Source organism: Myripristis murdjan, chromosome 15 (assembly GCF_902150065.1).
Source record: "Myripristis murdjan chromosome 15, fMyrMur1.1, whole genome shotgun sequence".
Lineage (NCBI taxonomy): Eukaryota > Metazoa > Chordata > Actinopteri > Holocentriformes > Holocentridae > Myripristis > Myripristis murdjan.
In genome coordinates, this window is record NC_043994.1 from 21,310,623 (window position 1) to 21,334,836 (window position 24,214).

The 24,214-nt window shown below is 38.6% G+C and overlaps 1 protein-coding gene across 1 annotated transcript in view; it reads right to left on the reverse strand.

Annotated features, from left to right (window-relative positions):
* The window catches only part of wdr27 (WD repeat domain 27), a 59,228-nt gene that overhangs the window by 26,337 nt on the left and 8,677 nt on the right, over nt 1-24,214 (reverse strand). Inside the window, exons 13-21 of the mRNA XM_030071117.1 lie at nt 21,417-21,498; nt 19,451-19,519; nt 19,236-19,339; nt 18,267-18,356; nt 15,025-15,146; nt 12,940-13,073; nt 11,085-11,182; nt 9,761-9,882; nt 6,577-6,674 (exon numbers count right to left, since the gene is read on the reverse strand). Of these exons, the coding sequence (XP_029926977.1) occupies nt 6,577-6,674; nt 9,761-9,882; nt 11,085-11,182; nt 12,940-13,073; nt 15,025-15,146; nt 18,267-18,356; nt 19,236-19,339; nt 19,451-19,519; nt 21,417-21,498 (919 nt within the window). The remainder of the gene's footprint in view (nt 1-6,576; nt 6,675-9,760; nt 9,883-11,084; nt 11,183-12,939; nt 13,074-15,024; nt 15,147-18,266; nt 18,357-19,235; nt 19,340-19,450; nt 19,520-21,416; nt 21,499-24,214) is intronic.

Here is a 24,214-nt window from a genome sequence, read left to right on the forward strand (position 1 = left end):
TCAAGGAATAATAACTGACTGGTAACATCATATCACATCCTTATAGGTTTCCTCTGTTTCATTGCAGTGGGCAAAGCATAAACAGTAAATATTGTATATGCATTACACAAAATAATTTGATTTAATGCATAATAAATATCTCACCTTGAGCTCTGTGTGTACAGTGAGAAAACAGGATAGAAGAGAGACATCTTTAATGAAAATAAGTTTAAATATATTATTTAAAATTGAGAGGAAAAAAGAAAAAAAGGATAAAAACTTACTTTACTTGGTAATTTTAGTGTTCATTTTAGCACTTCAAAGCTACCATATTTATAAGCTATGTATTTAAATTTTGGCATCGGTCCTAAGGTAGCGTCATACTTATCAGAATAAGAGCTGCATCACCGAATCAGTTTATAATCTCATGTTTGCTTTGAAGTAATATTCAGTTTTGAGCACTAAAATTAGCAAATAACTTTTTTTGTTCATCAGTATCACAAGGTTCCCACCTTCTTCATTCCATACATTTTCACCAATTGTGAGCTGTATTTTTTGCCACTGTTTTTTGTGTAAAATATTATATGAGAATGAAATATTTATCAAGTGTGGAAGGTGGGGGTATCAGTTCAGTCCTACTAGCCTAGACTAAAGGTGGTATTGTCATGAGGCAGTACCTATCAGTGCATAGCATTCTGGCAGGAGTAATCAAAGAGCATAGGGGCCACTCTGCAGATTTCACCTTTCAGTGGGTTTTCATCATCATCATAAGAACATCTGAACAACAAGTGGAGAAAAGGAGGCTGACCATGACTCAAAACATAGCAAGGAGAGTGGAGAAGATGACGAGCGCCCCCTCAGTGCAACTGCTATGTTCATGCAGTTGGTTGCAAGAGCATGTAATGGCTTTTCCATGCCACTGAGGACCAGCCAAGTCAGGGTCTCTAAATGGACTGGCATGTTGGCGTGGCAGGGCTTTGACAGGCCCTGGTGAGAGCATGCCTTTGACAATCACATGCTAATCTCGTTAAGTCAGACTAAAAGTAGGTCATGTTCAATGTTGACCATAAAAGAAATTTTATATACATAGTGTCAATGTATTATTGCAAATGTGTATGGGGTATAACATAGTTAGTCATATTCATAAATGTATTTTTATGACTGCATCTAAGAGAATGAATTCACTGACAGATGATGTATAGTTACCCATGAGCAATAAAAAACTTTTATCTCTTTTATTTCTCATTGAAGAAGAAAAGAGTACATACTGACTACGTAGTGATGACTATTTCTATTTTTTTCTATATTTCTTGTTTATAATGTTTATATTGCTTTTTGCTATTTATTATCTGTTTATACTGTTTATAATGTAAATTATGTTTCATATTTTGCTATCCACTTTGCTGCTGTTATGCGTGAAATTTCCCCACCGTGGGACTAATAAAGGAATATCTTATCTTATCTATTATTATGTCGATTATGTGCAAAGTACTGGTGATCATTGCAAAGGTGAAGAGAAGCATTTGTGAATTGAAACACAGATTTCTGTTAAAGGTTTTGAGCTATAAAAAGCTATAGTCAGACATATACAAGCTACCATTACACAAGCTAGCTTAGCCTTGCTGCTGCATCGAGCATGACTGCATATTTGTTTGCAGGTGAGTGAGAAAAAAGGAGAGAGAAATCTGTGAATGCTACTAATCCTTTGCATGTGAAGATAAGTTAGTATGCTGGAATTATGACACAAACATGGTTTATAATAGAAGAACATCAGTTCTTACTCTGCCACAAGATGTCTCCAGGCAGCACCACTTAATAAAGCTGAAAGCCCTCTTCACCCAACCAATGTTCAGCTTGGCCTTGAAACATGATTGGGTGACAGGCCTTGAGCCATGATTTCTTCACTGGGGCTCTACCTCATTAAGGCCTCGACATTGCCTGTAAATCTTCCTCTTACATAATAAACAGTTCCTGAGTATCACCAAGACCATAAACCTGACAGACATGTGCTCTGTGGAAGAGGGAGTCCAGAGGGCAGGGCTGGTTTTGGGGTGGTGGTCACCCATTTCCTTGTGAAAGTCACTAAAGGAGCTCGGAGGCTCCACAGTGGCAAAGCACTGGGTGCGAATGAGATCTAGTTTGTAGCCAAGTGTGAATCAGTCAGGAAAAGGATCAGCACCTCCCAGTCTGTGAAACTGGAGCCTAGTGTTGCCATAAAGCTTGTGTAGCTAACCTTTTTCCTTCGTAATTTTGACAAATTACCATTAGTTTTTAAAAAAATAATAAAATAAAACGGGTATGAGCCAACTCAAATGGGACTAAAAAAATCTGGTGTTCTGGACCAATCATGTGCACTACTGCTGTGCATGCTTGCTTCTCCTCCCCTAAAAAAACTAGCAAGTTCGGGGAGGTATTGAATCTCAGATGCGTGCTGTTAAAGTTCAAATTTTCAACAAAAGTCTGCCTACTCTTAAAAGTTATCTACCCTAGCTTTAATATGGACAATGCCAGACAAAAGAAAGCCTGGTGCAGAACTGTGAGAGATGAGGTGGGTTAGATATATCTGTCTTGGGGAAAAGTGCAATTTGCTGCCAAGAACTGAATGCGATGGAACAAGCACATTGCAGTCGTAGTGCAGTTGCTGTGTAAGGAATATTAAATTAGATTGGGAGGAAATAGCACATTTTGGTTAATGTGTTGGTCTGGTCCTAAGAAAACTGTTGCCCAATGTAGGAAATGGTTCGGTGAAATTAGGCAAAGCACCAAACAGAAGCTGACAGTGAACCACAGACACAGCAGCCAGTTCACATTATGCACACACTCTGATAGACAAAATTACACTGTGCTGATTGATTGCTACAGACAAACCCCCTAACAAGCCTCTCCCTCCACTTTGGTGCTGTTAAGTTCACAACAAGACACCAAAATACCAAAAGATGTGGGTGAAAAAGAAAAAGAAAAAAAAAAAAAAAAAAAAAACTGTGCCCGACCAAAATGGCATTTAACCAGTATAAAGCTCTGTCACAAAATGAGAGGCCACACAGTCAAAAATCTGACCTCCAATAATCTTAAGTATAGCTACATCTAAAAATCTAAAATAGATGAGAAGCTGGTTGTTTCCAAATCCTGATTATATTAGGCATTCATATTAGCAGCAAAGCTGACACAACCTCACACTGATAATAGGACGTTTTACAAGCAACAAAGTAAACTCTCAACTGATTTTCTAGGTCAGAAAGTAGATCTAATGTTTTGACTGAAAGAGATGCTGGGCTAAGTCCCACACACATTTCCAGTGCTCTGTGAGTGATGACTATCCGGCATTTGGCTGATGAATAACACAGACTGCATGGGAGGATCCAGTCCTCTTGGGTGGAAGCCTAGGTTACTGAATTCACCCAAGAATTCGGAGTCAGTCATGAAGACAATCAGGAGCCTAATCATAGCTTGTTATTTGCAGGCCTTATGACCAATATGTTTCATCATGTCAATGCACATTAACAAACTGCTGCTGTGGTAAGAAAGTTTAATATGTCATGAGCTTGGCATGTCTAATACTGTTTGCAGTTAGAATTGTCTTTTACAAGACATCAGTGGCTAAAACATTCCTTTTGTTTCTTGTATTCAGTCATATCATGTATTGCTCATGAATGAGTATGAATTTATCAGGCAATGGAGGTTCCACCAGATTAGAGGCAATACATCACTAAACTAAGGAGAAACACACCACCATGTGTCCTCTAGCTCCAGAATCAGTCATTTGATGTCTGAGGAGATTTAAGCTGAATGCTGGTTTACAGTCTCACAGTGGGACCCTGCACAAATTGATGGACAATTACCTTATTTGAGGGTCTACCACATCATTTGGAAATGGTGTGTGGGGGGCTTCTAAATGACACATGTAAGCACACCATATTACAGAGAAATATTAACTGTAATCCAGTGGTTTACAAGGCTTTTGAAACTCTCTCTTTAACTGTGGAAAAAAAAAAAAAAAAAACCTCAACAAAGATCAAGCGTAAAATATGCACTTAAAATATATGTTAAATGCCTCTGGATGTGTGTCACACATGTCACATGTGTATAATGGTTGTATGTGCCTCTGTGAAAAGGAGAGCGGTAGGAGTGCCGGAGGTTCTCAAGTAAGAGCAAAAGAAGATTGAGTTTCAGGAATTTCCTCTGAGCCAAATGTACATTGATTAAGGTAATTTAAAATACACGGTAGGAATATTAATCCCAATGTTTAACACAATTTAAGGTCGCTGTTAACAGGAGATAAGTCTAGTGAGAACATCTCTCACTGGCTTTGATGAGTGATTTAATATAAATGACACGAACAAATTAAGTTCTTTAATGACTTTGTCTGGATTGCAAAACAATAACTGATTTTTCTTCCTACAATGGCAAGGATCCAACAGAAACTGAATTAGAGCCGGAGGGGGAGTGAGGACACTGTTAGGAATGAACTTTCTTCATTACCATCATAACCTAGCACTCCTGTCTAGCCTGCTGGTTGGATCAGACAGAGGAGGTGTTAGAGCGATATAATGGAGCACCAATGATTTCTTGTCATCTTAACTTGGGTCTATGAAAGCAATTGGATTAATTGTGTCCAGTAGCCATGTTTGACTGAACATGGAGTGATGTCTCTCTTTAGGGCTATAATCTTAAGAGCTATGACCTACCAGGAACCAGTTAAGTGTAAGTTGTTACTCCACAAAGTTCACCACAGAGAGAAACGATGAGAAAAAACAATTATTTAATGGGATGTTTCACTCTGTCCAAGTGAGTGCACAGTTATCCCACTTTAAGCATTCTCATTTACTATTTAAACATCAGAAATAGAGGGTAAGAACATTACTAAGGATTTAAGGCTATATGAAGTTCCATGTATTTGATATAGACACTAACTGGTTCAGCTGCTTGGATTTATAAAAGTAAAATGTTTCTGTAATCTATGAGGCTTTTCATTCAGTTTCACTCACGTTTCCCAGTTTTGCATTTCAAAACTGAAGGCTTAAGGAGGAATAAAACTTATTCTAAGGTCTTTGGTGTCAAGTGACATATGGGAGGCTGAGATATGGCTGTGACCTTGAACAAAAAAACAAAAAAGTCAGGCAAGGTGTCAGTCAACTCACATTTAACATTTACATTATGGCTGATGGATTGTCAGTATCATGAACAGCCATCACGTGATCACCTGTGCACCCTGAATGCATTTCACTGTGAGAGTTTATTCTTTTTTTAACTATTGACCTTTGATACTATAGAGATAACAGGGTAAACATAAAACCTTGTGTTGACGTACGTTCTCCCGCAAGACTCATAGAAACAAACCGAAATTTGGATTTAGGGGGACACAACCTGTCAGTATGGTTAGTGCTAGATAAAGAGACTCACATAAAAAGAAAGTCAAAGACAGAAAAATACACTTAGCACAGCTAGAATCGCATTCAGTGTCCCAAATGAAAAAGTGCTCCTATTTTTTCCATACATCCATATGTTTAACTTCATATGAGTTGTGTCTGGACTGGGAGGCTCGATGACAAGCTCAGTATCAGAAGTTGACCTGGAAACCAGGCACAAATATTTATCAGAGTGGAATAAGGTTTTGACAGACTCTGGGATGAGGAGATGAACATGGAAGGAAACTCAGACATGAAAGAATGAAAGACTTAATAATGCCTTTTACTGGGCCAAAAAGAACATTTTGAAATCCATGAGAGCCTATGTGAATTATCATCCGTATATGGATATTTGCTAATAGGGGCCAAAGAGAAATACTGAACAAATGCCATTTCACTCTCCAAGTTAGGAATGTTTGTGTTTAACTTGGACAGAAGCAACTTCTACACCACCAGTTAAAGCATAGGAAATAAGAACTAAGAACAGTAGTGGTTTATTTCCTTGATATGCTTGACTCTAACCTTATTTTGAAAGATTTAATGAAGTAAACCCTTCAACTAATGTGAGTTCAGAGGACAAGAGGCTTGTAAGAGTGCACAACCATCTATAACATATAATGTATTGTGCCTGATAAACAGTTTCATGAGTTACTTATTGTGATAATGAACATCAGATGCCTGTTTCTCAGGCCAATGATACCTCCCCCACACATGGGAATCTCTACATCTTAGAGCTCTCCTTTTATTCCTCTGGTGACCTACTTTTGTTTTGTTGAGGTGAGGGGTGTTTTGCTCATTTTTTGATAGAATAGCAATTTCTTTTGTAGAGATGGCACACAAATGTGATCTCATATGGTGTAATAAATAGATTATAGTTGCTCAAAATGCAGTAATTTGGATTTTATTTATTAATTGCAAAATGGATATGCATAAAATTTACTTCTTTCTCCTAAACTGTCATGCTGAGTAAAACAGTTCACTGTATTGCTACTCAGCCACTGTATTCTATTGAGTGGCTTTAACTATATTTGGCTTTAAATGATTTTGAACCAAAAAATTTTAGAGTAGTCTGTGGTGATTCAGGAAAATATAAATATGTGTCACCATGTCAAAAGAGACATCTCAATGTATATTTTCTTGCCTAATTTCACTGTGTTTCTTAGACAATACACTGAACTACAGTAAAGCCAACCTGAGTGTACGAAGGTCCCAGACCTTTACACCATCCGTGACAGCACTTGTGAGGAAGAGGTTGTATGATTCTGGAGCTTGACCGCTGAACATGGAACCCTGTGGAAAACACAAACACCAAAAAGCTAAGTCAGTACATGCTTGGCTGAAATTGTTGTAGTTTCTCAAATTGTACAATACAGGAACACTCTACTACTGCATATCCCTTGCTGGCAAACAGTTTAAATATAATTATTTCAGGTAGTATAATTACAGGAGAGATGAGGACCAGAGAGACTACAAGCACAGTGGGCCTGGAAAGAAAGCCTTCAGTGTTATACTGCTGAAATGGAAAACAAATCTGTCACTGAATTGGCCATTTTTCCAAATTCTATCTACCACACTGAGATAGGCTAAAGCTAGACCAAGCTCATTTTCAGTTTGTTCAATAAAATTATATATTGTTGAATGTGCTCACACCGTGGATGGATTCCATCATAACTTTCACACCAAATTATCAGATGATGCATTGGAGTGTGCATGTCTGGGGGCAGGGGTGGGAAGGTTTTTTTGTTTAGATTTCCATTAAGAGTGTGGGAAAGGGAGTCTGAGAGGGCATTTCCAGTTCCATTTTCCAAGAAGTATTCCGCTCTGACAAGTTCCAGGTGATCTTTGTAGAGGAGATGATGGAAAGTTGAAGTGGGAAAAGCTGCTTCACATATTGCAGCTCCCGATGTTTGGTCAGCCTCGGGACAAGATGAGAGGAAAACTAAGGGGAGGGAAGACTGATGTTATGTGTGCAGTGCCCAGTCAGGGGCAATCCCTATGATCCTCAGGCATTAACCCTCCAGCACCCAAGCCCCTGAGGCATGCAGGCGGAGGACCTCACATTGACGCAACAGTCAAGCTGAGTCAACACACCACGACCAGTCCACAATACATGGTGCACAATAGCTGGCGTGACAGGGAGCAGGTGCCTTTGGCATTGAAGGCGTATAGTTGGTTGTGTGGAAAAGTGTATCTCAGCTGAATGAGCATCAGCGGGTTAACATATTTAATACACACCACTAGGTGCAGTGTATCCAGCTAATCCAGACAGCCCGAGTGTAAAGTCTGCACAGAGTACGTCAACATACAGAAGTCAACAGAAGTCAGTACCACAGGGTCATCGGGTACAAAATTCCCTCCAGTGCAGATTCACCTGACTATATACCTTTCTATATCCCAAAAGGAGCCATTTAAGAATCTGTAAGACAGCACAAAACGTCTCAGAAAATTTCCTCAGAGAGTTGAAAAATACTGATCCTCTAAGTTTTACAAAACTAACCAGGATTGATATGACATGGGAAGAAGTCAGAGCCTCCATTTCACAGAGTAAACTGTGGCATGATGAATTCTTTTGATAGCTATACAGAAACTGAAATAATACCGTATTTCACCAATTAATCGCCCGGCCGCAAATAGCCGCCGGGTTCTTATAAACGCCTGGGGTCTGCACGCATTTTGCGTATTAAACGCCCACCCGAATAACCGCCGGGGCGATTATTTGCATTATATTGAGGTAACCTAAAATAAGGCTACTCACCTTATTTTTGCAGAAGTAAACAGTTAGCCGCACAATAACAGTGCGGCACTTCTGTTTTCTGTCAAAATAAGAGCGCTAGCTAACGTTAGAACAAAAGGGTGTACCGTAATATTAAATCGACCGACTGAAAATATGTTGGACAGTAGCTGTCATCACAGTAATGACCTGGTGCAAAAATAAATAAAGGCCTGCAGCGAATAGCCGCCTGGTTCTTTTAAACGCCCGGGGTCCAAGTCGATTTTGCATATTAAACGCCCGGGCGATTAATTGGTGAAATACGGTATGCATAAACCTAGACTTGTGCAATTTGCAGGCCACATGCACAATTATTGCTGGATTTACATTTCCATATGGAGTGACGCAGAAACAATTCTCACTGTATTACATCCTTCATAGTGCTATGTTGCCTGTAAATTCAAGTCGATGCTGTCTAGCTGTGTTAGACACCAGCTAATTGGGTCCACATTGGTCCAACACTGTACCATGGGAGTAAAACCACAGAAACCCAAAATGCATCATGGAATGGGATTACTAAAAGGCCATCATCCAATCTGGAATCTCCTCCTGCCATCTCCCATGTCAGTCTTAATCCTTGAGCACCAGGGATTTACATTCAAACACTCAGCAAGATGATACTGATGATGGCCTGCCCCGTCTGTCTGTCATGGAAACACTTGGATATATATATTTTTTTCACTATGACCTTGTTCGTTTACACCACAAACCAACGCAGATCTTTGTCTTATGTAACTCTCGCAAGCAACACACATAGATGTCTTATGTAACACAATGGAATCTGCCAAAGAGTAGACCCTTCAAGAATAAGATGGAAGATGATCTTCACATCCATTTAATGCCAAACCAACTGCACTCTATACTCTACAGGCTGGTCTTAATTCAGTATGCCAGCAAAGTCAAGCCTTTACATTGCATGTATTCATTCACTTGGACCTCTGCTTATGTACATCTTCGATAGCCCCATGCTGTATGGGCTTCAACATTTTGTATTTTAAACTGCAAACTAAGGACTGTGAATGTAAAATAGTGATATATATATATATATATATATATATATATATATATATATATACATACATACATACATACATACATATATATATATATATATATATATATATATATATATATATATATATATATATATATATATATATATATATATATATATGTATATATATATATGTATATATATATAGAGAGAGAGAGAGAGAGAGAGAGAGAGAGAGAGAGAGAGAGAGAGAGAGAGAAGAGAGAGAGAGATTAGGAAAACAAGATTGCTTAGGTTATAGATTCTCCAAATTTCAAACAAGCTTCAAATATGGTAAGTTGGATGACAAAATAGTTAAAACACCTGGGAGGTGCCTTAAGCTATGACAAACTCACATTTGCAGCAAACTGTTGCCACCAATAAATGTCTGTTTTTCAGGATTCACAGAGATTAAATGCTACATTTGGGGGAACTAATATTATTTCTTTTTTTACAGTGTTGTGAGTGAACAGTCTAGGTTTAGAATAAGGTAACAGTTGAACACAAACCATAATTCCACAGACGTTAAGCAAATTGGAATTTTGGAATAGATTGTTGGCTGTGAAGTCTTACCTTGTTCTGTGCAATGCAGTGGATGGCTCTGCTGTGGGCATCGGGCAGCTCTGAGGCAACTGTACCCTTGTTCATGTCAAATACCTGGATAGACCGATCAGAGCCACACACTAGAAGAATGTCTGAGACAGCTGCTGAGAAAACATAGGGCAGTCGATCTGTTACATTGAAACTGTAGGCCTGCTGATTGTAGTTCAGTGTGAGATATTTTAATGTTTAAGTTGGTAAACATCCAAAAGCAACTTTGTTAGACATATTATTCTATCCCACAGTCTCCATTTCAAGGAAGATTTACATACATCCAATCTATAATTTATGCTAATGAATTAATATTAACTATCTTTCATTCACCATGAGCCTTTTATGAGCTTAGCCCACTAACACTGGGCTGTATAAAGGCGAAATAAATCAGTTTACAACCTTTTATACAGCTACTGTTTAAAAGCAGTATATTGCAAGCTGGCAGGTATATAGTTGTTTGCAGCATAACAGAATGCTGCAAACAGTTATCTGTAAATTCAAATTTCAATTCAAATACAACGTCTACTGATGCTAACGACCTACAAGAAACTAACAGCCAATGCATGTGGACTAACTGTGCATGTGAGTGACAGGATCTCTCCGTTTACATCACTGTTTCATTCTGCTCTGAAGTTTCTCAATGTAAATAAAATATATTTGTATAAAGGATATGCAAATTTATCCGTCATTTGTAGAATCCAAAAAAGCAAAGCCATGGGTGACAGAAAAATCAAAGATCATAAATGTTTATGCAATCATCTGATATCTATCTTTCACTTAGTCCCCTGCCATGTACACAGGCTCAAAATATCTCATCGGGGGATCTCCCTCAACCAAACACAGCACTTATTTCACTTCAGTGGATTTATTAGAAAATAAATGTATTGTAAACCTTTAACAAGTATTTGGAATGGAAACATTCCTGAAAAATTAAAGACACCTCAATGATTTACAGGTAAAATCAGCTGTGGGAGCCCTGAGGCAACACATGGGGGCCTTATTAGACAGAGAGACCGTTTGTTGTGGCTAATATGAATGCTGTCCAACCAGATGCTCCACGTGAAACTACTGAAATAATAGGTTCACTTTGCCCTCCAAAAACCATCACTGAAAGACACTGTTTTTCCAAGTGCTTTTCCTTTGACTCAGCTGACTTCCCTTACTTTGGATGAGGGAAAAAAATAGAATAAATCCAAATAAATTACTGTGAGTTTTTCTGTAGTGAACATTAAGAAATACTTGTGTTTAGTGTTGTCTACATTTTTTTTAAATTACAGTTATCATGATAACCAGAAAAGGATACAAGAAAAAAAATCGTTGATTGCAGACAAGGTGGTAATGTCTGCTCCTGATTTTGTCTCAAAGCATCCTGCCAATTTCACAACACTCCTTTGCTGATATCTGAAATTATAAAGAGAGCATTACATCATTTTCTCCAGGAATAAACAACTGGACCAATAAGCCCAACAGGATTTTTCCATTTAAACCTCACAGCCTGATCACCTGAGTCTGATCACAGCACATCTCTCCCTTGGCTATACAGAGCTGTGGTGGACTGATAAGATCGTTCAACTCCATGAGCTCGGTCGAAGAGGAATTATTATCTTCTTGTGATCCGTTCTACTGACTGATGACAGTTGTGAAAGAGTCTGCCATTCACAAGCTGCACAATAGCAATGACTGGTTAAAAGAGAAAAAAGAGAAAAGGGAAACATGCTCTGCTCAAAGAGGATCTGGAGGGCCTTTACTTTCCCACACAGCACAATAAACTGACATTTTTTACATGCTCCCCCTCCTTGTTTGTTTTTCTTTCTTTTTCTCACTCTCTCTCTTTCTGTCTGTCTGTCTGTCTCTCTCTCTCTCTCTCTCTCTCTCTCTCTCTCTCTCTCTCAGGTGAGCGTAATCGGCTAATTGGAGGTTTTTGGCCATGCCCCAAAAAAGGAAGGCTGGGGAAGTAGGAGCTCTCCCTTCCAGACAAGCAGCCTCCTGATCATCTCAGGGTGTTTTGCTTCTTTGTTCCTTACTTAATGATTTTTTATGTTTGTTGTTTGGAAAATGGAGGTCTGGCAGTCTATTTTTTACGGCTTTGTTTCTGACTTTAGTTTAGGCACCGTTTTAGTAGTTTAGGGGGGAAACTCCGGGTCCGACAGCCCATTGTGTGGTTGGCCTAGACTTCCCCATCCTTTTGTTCTATTTGGCAAGGCCTCCAGACTCTCAGAGTTTTGGTTAATTTATAGTTTGGTTAATTTATTTATGTAAAATAAAATTGATTTTGTGTGGAAACTAGACCTTGGGTAGTGGCATTCTCGTTATATGTTGTTGGTCACAAAATGGACCCAAATGTTTGTTATTGTGGCCGTAACAAAAAATTCACAAGTTGCACACTAGCAATGACCGATTAAAAGAGGAGGAAGAGGAAACATGCTTAGCAGAAAGAGGATCTGGAGGGCCTTTACTATCCCTGGCCACCACAGGAAGCGCTGACATTTTACAGTGCACAGTCAAGGAGTTTGGGTGGTGTTGAGTGTCAACACTGTGCTTGTGGTAGGAGCTGAATAAAACCAGGCCCCCATCAAATCAGTCTTAAGTAACAAAGCCTGCTTCATGGATGACACAAGTCTCACAACAGATTAGTCCTTTGATCTATATTTCCCTGGTTACGTAGCTGTAAACACAACCGATGCATTTGTGTTGCTGATAGCTACAGCAATAGCTGGATGAAACAGGCCTGAGAAGAGGAGAAAGTTGAATCCCTAAATTGTCTGGGAAAATTTGAGAAGGAAAAGTGAATGAGTATAGCCCTCACCTCCCTTGGCAAGTATTGTCAATGTTGCCTTGAGCAAGGCAATTAGACAGAGCTGCTTAAAGCCAGACTGATTTCATATGATACAGCTGCAAGGTGTGAATGCATGCCACTGTGAGAGTAAAAATATGATAAAATTACTTATAATATTTGAAGAATGGCAAGAATGTTAATAGTGTATCCTGAGCACAGAAACTGAAACTGTTTATTGGGTGACAAACATCAAACATCTGTGACATATAAGGTCCCTTTTCCTTGCCTTATATTTCTTTTTCATACTTCTGGTGTCCATAATAACATTTGCAATTTCCAAGAGAGGTCACTGAGATACCGACTGCACAGTATGTGTTTATACCTTTTGATGTCATCACGCGTGCTGTCCAGGTTATACAGGTACAGGTACAGCGAGCGTCCAGAGGCCAGAAGCAAAAATTTGTCCAAGTAATAAAATTGAGCACTTCTGATTGGTTTGGAGAACATATCACCATTCTAAAAGAACACAGAAAAAAAGTTAATTTCTTCATATCACTCAGATGGTCATGATCCAGATAAATACATTACTTAAATACAAAACATAATGTAATACACAATTAGTATGAATAACTTCCATCACAGTTCCTGTCTATTATTTTTTGTCTTTAAAACCACCAGAAATTGACAAGGTCAAACAATGATCAAAGTTATTCATATGAATGTTAAACATCAGCTGCAAGGGAATCATGATTCAAGGCTGGTCTGATGATGAAGGCCCTTGTCTTGTAACCATGTACTCCATAGTGCAGTAAAGTGATTTAAAGCCATGTGAAGTACAACCTGAATTCCCAAATCAATACACTGCAATGCAAGAAGGTGAAAAAGAGACATTTTATGTATGTGTACGACTTGCTCCCAAACTTTGACTTTTTTTTCCAGATAGAGCTTTTGAACTCATACTAAAAATACAGGTAGTCTGAAACACTGGAAAATGACCACAAAGTGTCTAGTTCTTTAACTGTCCATCTGAAGATGACAATCTGACTAGATTTTGTGTCATCCAATACAAGGGTATGAACTCAGAACAATAAAATTGCCTTGTGGAATTAATGGTGGAGAATTTAATATTTCATTAAAGTTCTGACTGTTAGCTGAGTTCAGATATTCCTTATCCACACTCTCAAATTCTTCCACTCATCTTCTTTGGCTCTGCAGCTTTGAAAAGCTTAAACGCTGTGTTGAAAGACACCATTTTTTCTTCTTTCCATGTGGAAAAACAGACTCAAAAGAAAATCCACTGCAGTGAAAAGAGGGAGGGAAGAGTATCCTCATGAGAATCATCCCGTGTGGGGCAGTAATGTGCTGCTGTTTAAACCATATAGACCATGGGTCTCTAAGGTCTAAAAACAAACAAATAGATGGGCTACTAAACCTCATTGGATACTTAATCTAGGCTGAGGGATGCACAACACAACCATCTAATCTTACATTTTAAGACAAGAAAAGATGAAAAGTCTTACAGCGTAGTATCCATTTGTGTGTCATTAAAGCAATTTCTAGACAATCCTCAAGTATAATTGCGTAAAGCTATGTGCAATTCTGGCTCAACCCTACAGAGCTCTCCTCCCTGAAAAGACTTGTGTTTGTTGCCAAGATGTTTCACAAGAACACCAAGTAGTCAAAGGCTGCAGCTCCAGCCAAGCTTAAAACAATCTCACTGAGCAGAGCAAAGCAGGAATGGTCAGCATCAGCGGTGGAGAGATGCCAGGTTTGATGACAGACCTCTGCTTTTCACATGGCATGAGAAAGCAGGCATACGTCTAACTGTCCCACTGAGCGGAATGTATGACGAGGAAGCTGGGGGGATCTGCACATGCTGAAAATTCTGTAGGTGGTCTAAATGGCATAGCCACAATCCCAGGGCCAAGAAGCACCATGCTATGTTGCTTATATGTCATTTCATGAGGTTGTTTGAAAAGGATAAGTGAATTAGGAGAGTTTTGTGTCATGCATCAAGGACGCATATTTGGACACTGCACAAAATTATCCCTTTATAAGGAACATGTTACGGTAGGTCATGTAAAAGTTTGTAATGTATGACAGACAAAAAAAAGGTCATAATGACCATTTAATTATACAGTCTTCCTATTGCTTTTAATGCATAATGCAAGACCCGAGGGAATGTGAGAGACTGAGCCTAAATGAGAGCATGAAGCACAACAGTGGTGCTACTATTTGAAACAGAATCAACTACTGTTTTACTATTATTAGTACTTCACCACTGGCTCACTAACAGCAATGCATTAAGGAAAAAACCCTATGTGTTGCATCTTCAGTGATGACTATGATTATAGTGGAAAGAGCAATCGTGAGAGACACAGAGAGAAAGAGAGAGAGAGAGAGAGAGAGAGAGAGAGAGAGAGAGAGAGATACAGTATGCATGTGTGATTGAGTGCATGACATTTACCATGGTAATGGCAGGCTCTGGACTTCCATGCTTCCAGACTCGGAGGGTTCGGTCCTCTGATGCACTCAACCACCACTGTCTGTTGTGGCTCCAGCCCACACTGCTCACTGCCTTGTCATGGCCTGCATACATGCAAATAGGTTTGGCACTACCCTGAAACTACAGTGTGTTGCCGCAATATTTAATCATGGCATTGTTCAGACAGCCAGGCTGACTGAGGAGAGCAGAGGCTCATGATGACCTCCAGGTCACCTCAGCGCCAGTCCTGTTATGTCTGCTGCCCTCTTGTGGATACTGTGTCGCAGCCACACTCAACCCAACAAGTCTGTGACATACAGTACAATATCCATGCAGTCCTATATATGCATTGACATATTAGATCCGTTCTTGGCCTGTCAGTATTTATCATTCTGACTGGGATTACTGGGTGGCAGATATATAATTTAAGATGTTGTGACTGGACTTGAGAAAACGCTGTGAATGAGTATGATGTATCTCCAACAGAGTGCTCTCATTTATAGCAAGCTGGAACATCAATGGTGTGTAGAATGTGGGAATTAGATGAAAAGACTGAAGAAGACACATCAGTTAAACCTTGCTAATCTTAAGAGACAGTGCCCTTTTTATCTTTCTTTTTTCCCATTACCCAGTCTCTCACTTTCTGACAAAAACAAAGACAGCGTGTACCAAGCACCTCTTCAAATTCATGCTTTGGAATATAACCAAAGAATGCTTTTTTGGTAACAGAAACCTCTTTATCTACAATTTTGACAGTGATAGCTAAGTAAGTGAATATTTGGATTTTCCTTGAGTCTTTCATCTTAAGCCATGGATCCATTTCAAACCACATTACACAGCCCAACTCAAATACGGTAGGCCTACTTCAAGCTGAAAATGAATTTCTTAATGTTCTCTTAATCAATCCTTGTCTCTTGAAGTTACAAGACTAAGATTTTAACATTGAAACACCTGTAAATGTTAACATAGATTTAGAGAGATCAGTAATTGAAGCTCTGCTGTTAAAAGCAAGTCACTGTAGGAAACTGTTTTTCTCCATTACGTAGCTTTCAAAAGATGGTGTCTAGGTCACAAGCCAAAACAGTAACTTGAAGCTCGTAAATCAGCAGGGCAGAGATGTAGAATTATCTGTTGCTTGACTGTTAAGAACTCATGTTTCTCTGGGCTACAGTATGACATACAGATTTTAATTATCAGGCATAATTTGACCTCCCAAAGAGTATTTTAAACCCCCTCCAAAAACATCAGGTTGGGGCAGTTGGTGAATACTACTTCAACCCTCTGAAAACCCATGAGCCAAGGGGTGGGCTGTTGTTTAATGCTCTAAGCAAATTTCCCTTTATTTAATTAGTAAAATAAATACATTTAAAAATTTGGCACTGTGATACAAATGCTGTGAAACGTTTACATTTAGAAATCTATAAATTGGTCCTAAATTGCATACCCCTTATTACACCCTAAAATAATTAATATATGATGGATATTTGGCACTTTTCTTCTGGACTTAAGGTTGCTTATAGCTGCTCTTGTTCACTAGACAATATATTGATTAATATAACACTGCTAAAATAATTACCATAATTATTCATGAGGCAAAGTGTTGTTATTTTAAATCACAAATTAAGCAAATGTCTCAAAATTAGGAATATCTGTTTCTCCACACTCCCATTCATTTAGTGAGGTTTTGTATATCACTGATTCTTGAGAATTTGGATAAATCATGTCCCACTAAGAAAAATGCTATTTCTGCTGGAAATTTACAACATTTTAATGAATAAAAAGAATCAAGGGCATAATCAGGGGGTCCTTTGCACATTTGTAAGGTTCTTTTATAGGTTTATTTTTAATTTGTATTAATTTAATGATTATATGTTGGCCCATGCCCTACAAAACCAGTTGTCCTCGGATAGGAGATAATCATTTCAACTTGATTAAAACAACAAAAAGTAATAATTTCATTGAATATCTTTACTACATGAAAGAGTACATCATAATATGTATTAAAAACTACAAACGATGGGTTTTGAACAATATTTACTATTATTTTGTGGTTGCTCAAAATGTGTCCCAGATATTCGTCACCACCGTCAGATATTTATTTAAAAAATAATAATAAAAAAACTACAAGGTCAATTACATTCCTGAGGAGCCCTTTTCAAACCTTCAGCTCTACTGCATGCTTCAAGACCACTCAGGCTCCTGGAAGTTTTCTATTTTCTCTTAAATCTCTTCATATTTTTGGACACTGCTACTGTCACAACCATAAATTGTCAACACCGTCACTTCTGTAAAAAAAATATTAAATTAGATTATGGAATAAATGTATACTTTTTAAGAAGAGGTCTGATGCAGGTAGCAACAGGGCGAAAACAAGCTGGCTAATGTGAACAACTCATGCTTATCATGTGAAAGAGTAGGTTTTTGTCACCACCGTCAGATGTCACCACCGTCAGGTTTTCTGTCTGACGGTGATGACTGAAGTCTGAAAAATGCTTATAACAGTGCTCAGGATTCTTATTTTTTGTACCAAATAGTTAAATAAAGTTGTTAAGCAAGAAGCCATTGACTTGAGTGGTATAAATTTTGGAAATGTATATTGTAATGAGGCCACTGTCACCACCGTCAGATTAGTGTCACCACCGTCAGAGGCAGTTATATTGGTTTTAAATGAATATGCTTACAATATGTTTCTTTGGTGCTGTTGAGTTATTAAAGTAATAGTCTCTTTAATACAAAAATATGTTTTTCAAATTAAAAAAAAAACATTACGGTGACGGTGTTGACAAAAACAAAGTAGCCTAATAACTGGAAAAACCTATTTTATGAAAAAAATGCAAAATGAGGAGGTTGCACCGGTACATTGCTGAACAGCCAAGACCTTGGCCTATAATGATATACCTTCAGATTTTGTAATTTAACACACTTTTTTTTCCAAAATTAAAACCTGTTTTATCCAAATTCCCAAGAATCAGTGATATCCATTATTTGAGAGCCAAACCACGCATTACCCTGGGCCTTTGAGTACTCCCAGGCCAAATAAGAACTTGAAAAATAATATAAAATAAGAATTATCCTTGAATCAGTATTTCTGTGGAGACTTGTGTGGAAGAAAGAATAACAATCAAAGGCACTGCTGATAAAACACCGAGTTGAATGAAACCAAATAGAGCCCACAGTTTTTCAGTAAGTTTTTCGGTAAGAATACTCATGTCCACTTCATGCACCTGTGTAGACAGCTGGATTGCCAGTAAGGGAGGACTTGTATAATAGCACTGAATTGTCTCCAAGACCACACAGGATTTGCTTTCCATCGCCTGGGAGAGACAAGGAAAGACAGAAACATCCTCTCATTAGGAATTGATGTTTTAGGCTGCTTCACTGTCTGAGTCATTGTTGTTAAAATCAGCCTTTGTAGAGCATGAAGGTTAAGGTTCTATTATATAAACCTTTTGGAATATTTCTAGCAAGCAATACAATAATAATTTCTCATAACAATAATATCTACATAAACTGTAATAACATTCCAAAACAATGATGTAATTGCTGTCCTATTGTGCCTGGGCTATTTTATTACTGATGTTTTATTATTAAGCTTTGTTCACTCAATAATATGTCAAAATTAAGTAATTCGGTTAAGTTGACAATTTACTTCACATAAATTGCAATACTTACAGTAAGTATTCAGTTTTAATATGGTTTCATACAAATATTGACCAGAGCATGGGACACTATTGGTGACAGTCCCGTTACAATTAAATTAAAATAGAGGTGAGAGTTCATCATAGCTCTTTTACCCATGAGCTTCCAATCTACAAAGACTCCAGCATATTCGTTTCTCACTGTCAAACCTCAGATGTCCAATTTCCTATCCCTTTCTCCTCACACTTCTTCCTCATTACAAATTGGCCTTGAGTTTTTGATGTCCCTTCCCTTATACTGGTGATACTAGATAAATGTTAAGTTTGTACTATCGCTTGGCAAAGAGCAAATAAGACCTGAGTATGCACTGGCATCCTCTTATTTCACTGCAGTTGCAGCCTCTTCATAATAAGTTAGTACACCATGTGCAAAAAGACTTTAGTTTCAGTATTTTATTATATCATTAGCTGCTGTTTCGTTCATCTGTGTTATTAAAGTAACTTCTATGATATAATGGATAACTATTACATAACAGGCTGCAAAAATTGTCTCACCTGAGTACTGAATGCAGTGAACTGGTTTGTTAGTTATCTTTAGGTGAGTATGTGGAATACTCGGTGCTGCACTATCTGCTGGATAATTTCTGAGGAGGTGACTTCTGAATTAAAAAACAAACAAACAAACAAACAAAAAAACATTAGTATGTATATCAAAAAATATATGAAAGGGTTTGCTCAACACTATATATTTAAAGAGATGGATTGCTCACGTATTTTTGTTAGCCTTTGTACAGCATGAAGTCTTCTTAACATTTGTTTTAGGTGAAAACATGGTCCTTCTGAAAAGCAAAAAACAAGCACTGCAGCTGAGATCTATGCATCAATTTCAAATGTCTGTTAATTGTGGAGAAATAAACCAATATAATGCATTTAGTGTGCATTTAGCATCAGAACTCTACAAGCTGTTTGTGCGTGTGCTTTGACTGTGCTCGCACTTGGCCTTGTGAAGCTTCTACCTACTGACTCCATAGCCCTTCTGCTAGACATCAAAGCTCATGTTGGAAATAACTCGGATACCCAGAGGGACATTATTGTGAGGAGTGTCCTTCCTGATTTAAAACCAAGCGGTGAATTGTTTTTGGACCTCTGTGGTAGTTACACCATGTTAGAGTATTGGGGGGTGTATATACACTATATTGCCAAAAGTATTCGCTCGGCTGCCTTCACACACATATGAACATGAGTGACATCCCATTCTTAAACCATAGGATTTAATATGATGTGGGCCCATCCTTTGCAGCTATAACAGCTTCAACTCTTCTAGGAAGGCTTTCCACAAGGTTTAGGAGTGTGTTTATGGGAATTTTTGACCATTCTTCCAGAAGTGCATTTGTGAGGTCAAACACTGATGTTGGACAAGAAGGCCTGGCTCGCAGTCTCCGCTCTAATTCATCCCAAAGGTGTTCTATCGGGTTGAGGTCAGGACTCTGTGCAGGCCAGTCAAGTTCTTCCACACCAAACTCGCTTATCCATGTCTTTATGGACCTTGCTTTGTGCACTGGTGCGCAGTCGTGTTGGAACAGGAAGGGCCATCTCCAAACTGTTCCCACAAAGTTGGGAGCATGAAATTGTCCAAAATGTCTTTGTATGCTGAAGCATTAAGAGTTCCTTTCACTGGAACTAAGGGGCCGAGCCCAACGTCCGAAAAACAACCCCACACCATAATCCCCCCTCCACCAAACTTTACACTTGGCACAATGCAGTCAGACAAGTACCGTTCTCTTGGCAACTACCAAACCCAGACTTGTCCATCAGATTGCCAGACGGAGAAGCGTGACTCGTCACTGCAGAGAACACGTGTCCACTGCTCTAGAGTCCAGTGGCGGTGTGCTTTACACTGCTGCATCCGACGCTTTGCATTGCACTTGGTGATGTAAGGCTTGGATGCAGCTGCTCGGCCATGGAAACCCATTCCATGAAGCTCTCTACGCACTGCTCTTGAGCTAATCTGAAGATCACATGAAGTTTAAAGGTCTCAAGCTATTGACTCTGCAGAAAGTTGGCGTCCTCTGCGCACTATGCGTCTCAGCATCCGCTGACCCCGCTCTGTGATTTTATGTGGCCTACCACTCCGTGGCTGAGTTGCTGTCGTTCCCAATCGCTTCTACTTTGTTATAGTACCACTAACAGTTGATTGTGGAATATTTAGTAGCGAGGAAGTTTCACAACTGGACTTACTGCACAGGTGGCATCCTATTACATTACTATTACAGCACCATGCTGGAATTCACTGAGCTCCTGAGAGCGACCCATTCTTTCACAAATGTTTGTAGAAGTAGTCTGCATGCCTAGGTGCTTGATTTTATACACCTGTAGTCATGGAAGTGATTGGAACACCTGAATTCAATGATTTGGATAGATGAGCGAATACTTTTGGCAATATAGTGTACATAGTGCCAAAGCACCTAGTTGGTAGCAATGCTGCTAGGTGTCTCCGTTTGGAAGTGTATTTGACACAACCGGTGGGGAAGAGACGCAGCCAGGACATGCTAGAGTGACTACATTTCCCAGGTGGCCTTGGAGCTCCTTGGGATGCCCCAAAAAGAGAGAGGTTGCTAGAGAAAATGTAGATATTTTGAGTTTACCCTTTTCAATGTGACTTCCTCTTTGAATGTACAGCATGCTATAATTTCATTGTTTTGTTAAGCAAAAAATGAGCACTGTCCACCAACCTACCGTGGGGAACTGGTGTATCCTGATGACTTCACTTTTGAGTGAAAGACCAATGGCTGATCCTTCACACCGTCTTTAACACCTCCTTCAACAAAACACAGTCAATAAGACAAAGCCTGACAACCACAAATAATTAGAGCATGCATGAGTCATATATGTCCAAACCAAAAATAAAAGAAACAGGTCTATTATCAAACTCACAGATTACAGTGTGCATACAATATTCTTACCAAAAAAGTGATATTATTGCCATGGGATTTTGAAGGGTTTGAAGACAGACAGAGTGCACAGCATTAATGTGCAACCAGTCCATACTCTCAGGAGACAACTTAAGTGCTCTGTTTGATGGAGCGCTCCCTGTTCGCTGTCAGTGCCTTAACCATACTACACTGAGATCACCATTTCCAGAGCAATTAAAATTTGTGTGGTTTTTTTTTAAAAAAAAAAACACTTCTCCTGTTGAATGTAGGCAATGCAAGAAAAAGTCACAATATCTCTGAGCAGTAACTCAGCAGTCAGGTTGCATTAGAAAAGGAACTGATTAGTTTCACTGCTTTAAGTCCAACCCAGGATTTATTTTCAACTGAAGCAGAAACTACGCTGGAAAAAAACAGATGACACTGTACAAAATACCACAAGAACATATCTAAGTTAAATCAAAATCAAGCTGACATGACTTTAGATGATTGCAGCTGAATTATAAGATGTATTGTTTATTTAAAAACTAGCATCTAGCCTCTTCAATTTCATTTTTTTCCGAGTTCCTCAACCCATCATGATTTAGAAATGACTGTTGTAAAATTAAGAAAATATCTTGCATTAATTCAAGATAATGTTGAATTACTGACGTGTGAAAAGTGGGGTGCGCAGTAGGAGAAAGGGAGTGAAAGATCCTAGGTATCTTGTGGGAATTAATATGACTGAGCCAAACTGACTGTCTGACAGCATTAGAATCATGCTCCAGCTGAATAATATGATGGCTGTGTGTAGCATATCAAGGAACTATTTGCCGAGATGTTACAGCGTAAGTATGAGAATAAAATGCTGCAAATTGCAATGGACAATGAGATGTGAACTTCAGACCTTAACACACTATGAGCTCTGTTCTGTAGTTTCTGACTGCCAATGATTCATGGCACAATGTGTATTTAAGTGGAAGTGGAAACCTTTCTCCTTTCTTTCAAATTGGTGCACTTGAGGCGTCACAATTCTGTGTCTCTCACAGTGGAAAGTTTGAATGTTTTTTTTTCTTATACTTATCTCCCTGATCCCAAAACTGACATGGAAACTCTGAAATATAATCTGACAGATGCTCGATGTTTGTCATGAAAGTAAGTTAGTGTCATGCAGCGGTCACTCGGTTCATGTTCTGGATGGGCACCAACTACTGATAACATGAAATAAAGCATCCATCTTCCTTATCAAAAATAGGGAGAGGGCCAATAGTAACAGAGTAAATGACTTCTTAGTGTGGGCGTATAACTGCTGTAGCTGAAAAATGTTAACACTGATAACAAGACAAATCAGGAAAACTGAAGAATAAGTCAAGAAAATTTTTCTTACTTGTTTCTGATAAAGAAAAATAACCAACAAGGCACTAATTCAACATGTAAGATAAGTATTCATGTAAGATCTCCTTTATTATCATATTCCTGTTTTCTGGAATTAGCAATTTTATAGTGATCATTAGGAATCTTTGACTCTACATGTTCACAACATGCTGTATGTGTATATCTTTATAGATTAGCATTACTATTTATGGGTGTGGACTGAGTTTAAAATGTTTTAATGTTTTGAGGCTTCTATTTTTAGTTGGGCTGGTAAGGTGAAGATTTTACACCAAGACATTATATGGCAATCCTTCATATCCCCTCATTTGGACACTTCGATAATAACATCTGGCTCAAGATGGTAGGAATTGATCATCACCCTTTCAAAAAGCCAGTAATCCTGATTTATTTCATGATTATATTTCATAGGGACATGCCATAGCAACTGATATCCAACTTACAGCTCACTTAATTTAAAATAGTTACATCAAATAACAGCCATTAATCAGTGCTGGTCTTGGATTGAAGTGCCAAAAAGGGTGCTTCAGGCCTCTGCTGAGCTAACAGTGGGGGAGAATTTTCCTTTTCTGGGATCTCATTATTTTACGGTGTAACAACTTTTGACTATGAAAAGAAATACTTTTGCTTGAGAATGAAGAAATACAAAAATGGATGGGATTGTGGGTGAGCTGAAAGTTTCAATGAATGTTTGTTGGTTTTTAGTCTGACACTGCAGTCATGCAGCAGCTCTAGACTCCCCTCAAGATCTCCTACATAGTCTGGCACCGGTAACTCCCTTCACTCCAGCTGTGGGGAGTCCTGCTCTTTAATGCTGGCTTTCTCAGCACTAACTCTCTGTAAGAGCAACATGTAAACCACAGTATAGCTACTGTCTCCAGCAGAATAGTTTCAAGCTGCCAGAAACTAATGATACACCAAAAAACCACATGTGTCCTGACTTTACCTAAGGATTCACTGGTGCAAAAAGCAGTTGTGCAACTAACTGAGGTAATTAGTGAGAAAGTATCAGTCTATATTTGGTTTACTGTTTTGTAGCTTAATTTAAAATACCTGCCCACGCAGCAAATGGAAATTAATGGGAATTCAGGGACAGGAGTCTAATTATGAGTGCCACATCAGCATCCCCTGCAATGCAAAGGAAAGAATCTTTTCCAGGAGGTTCTCAGTAGTTCTCGTGATAGCCAAATAGACCTTCTGTAAACCCTCTATAAAAGTTTAAGAGAATCAACT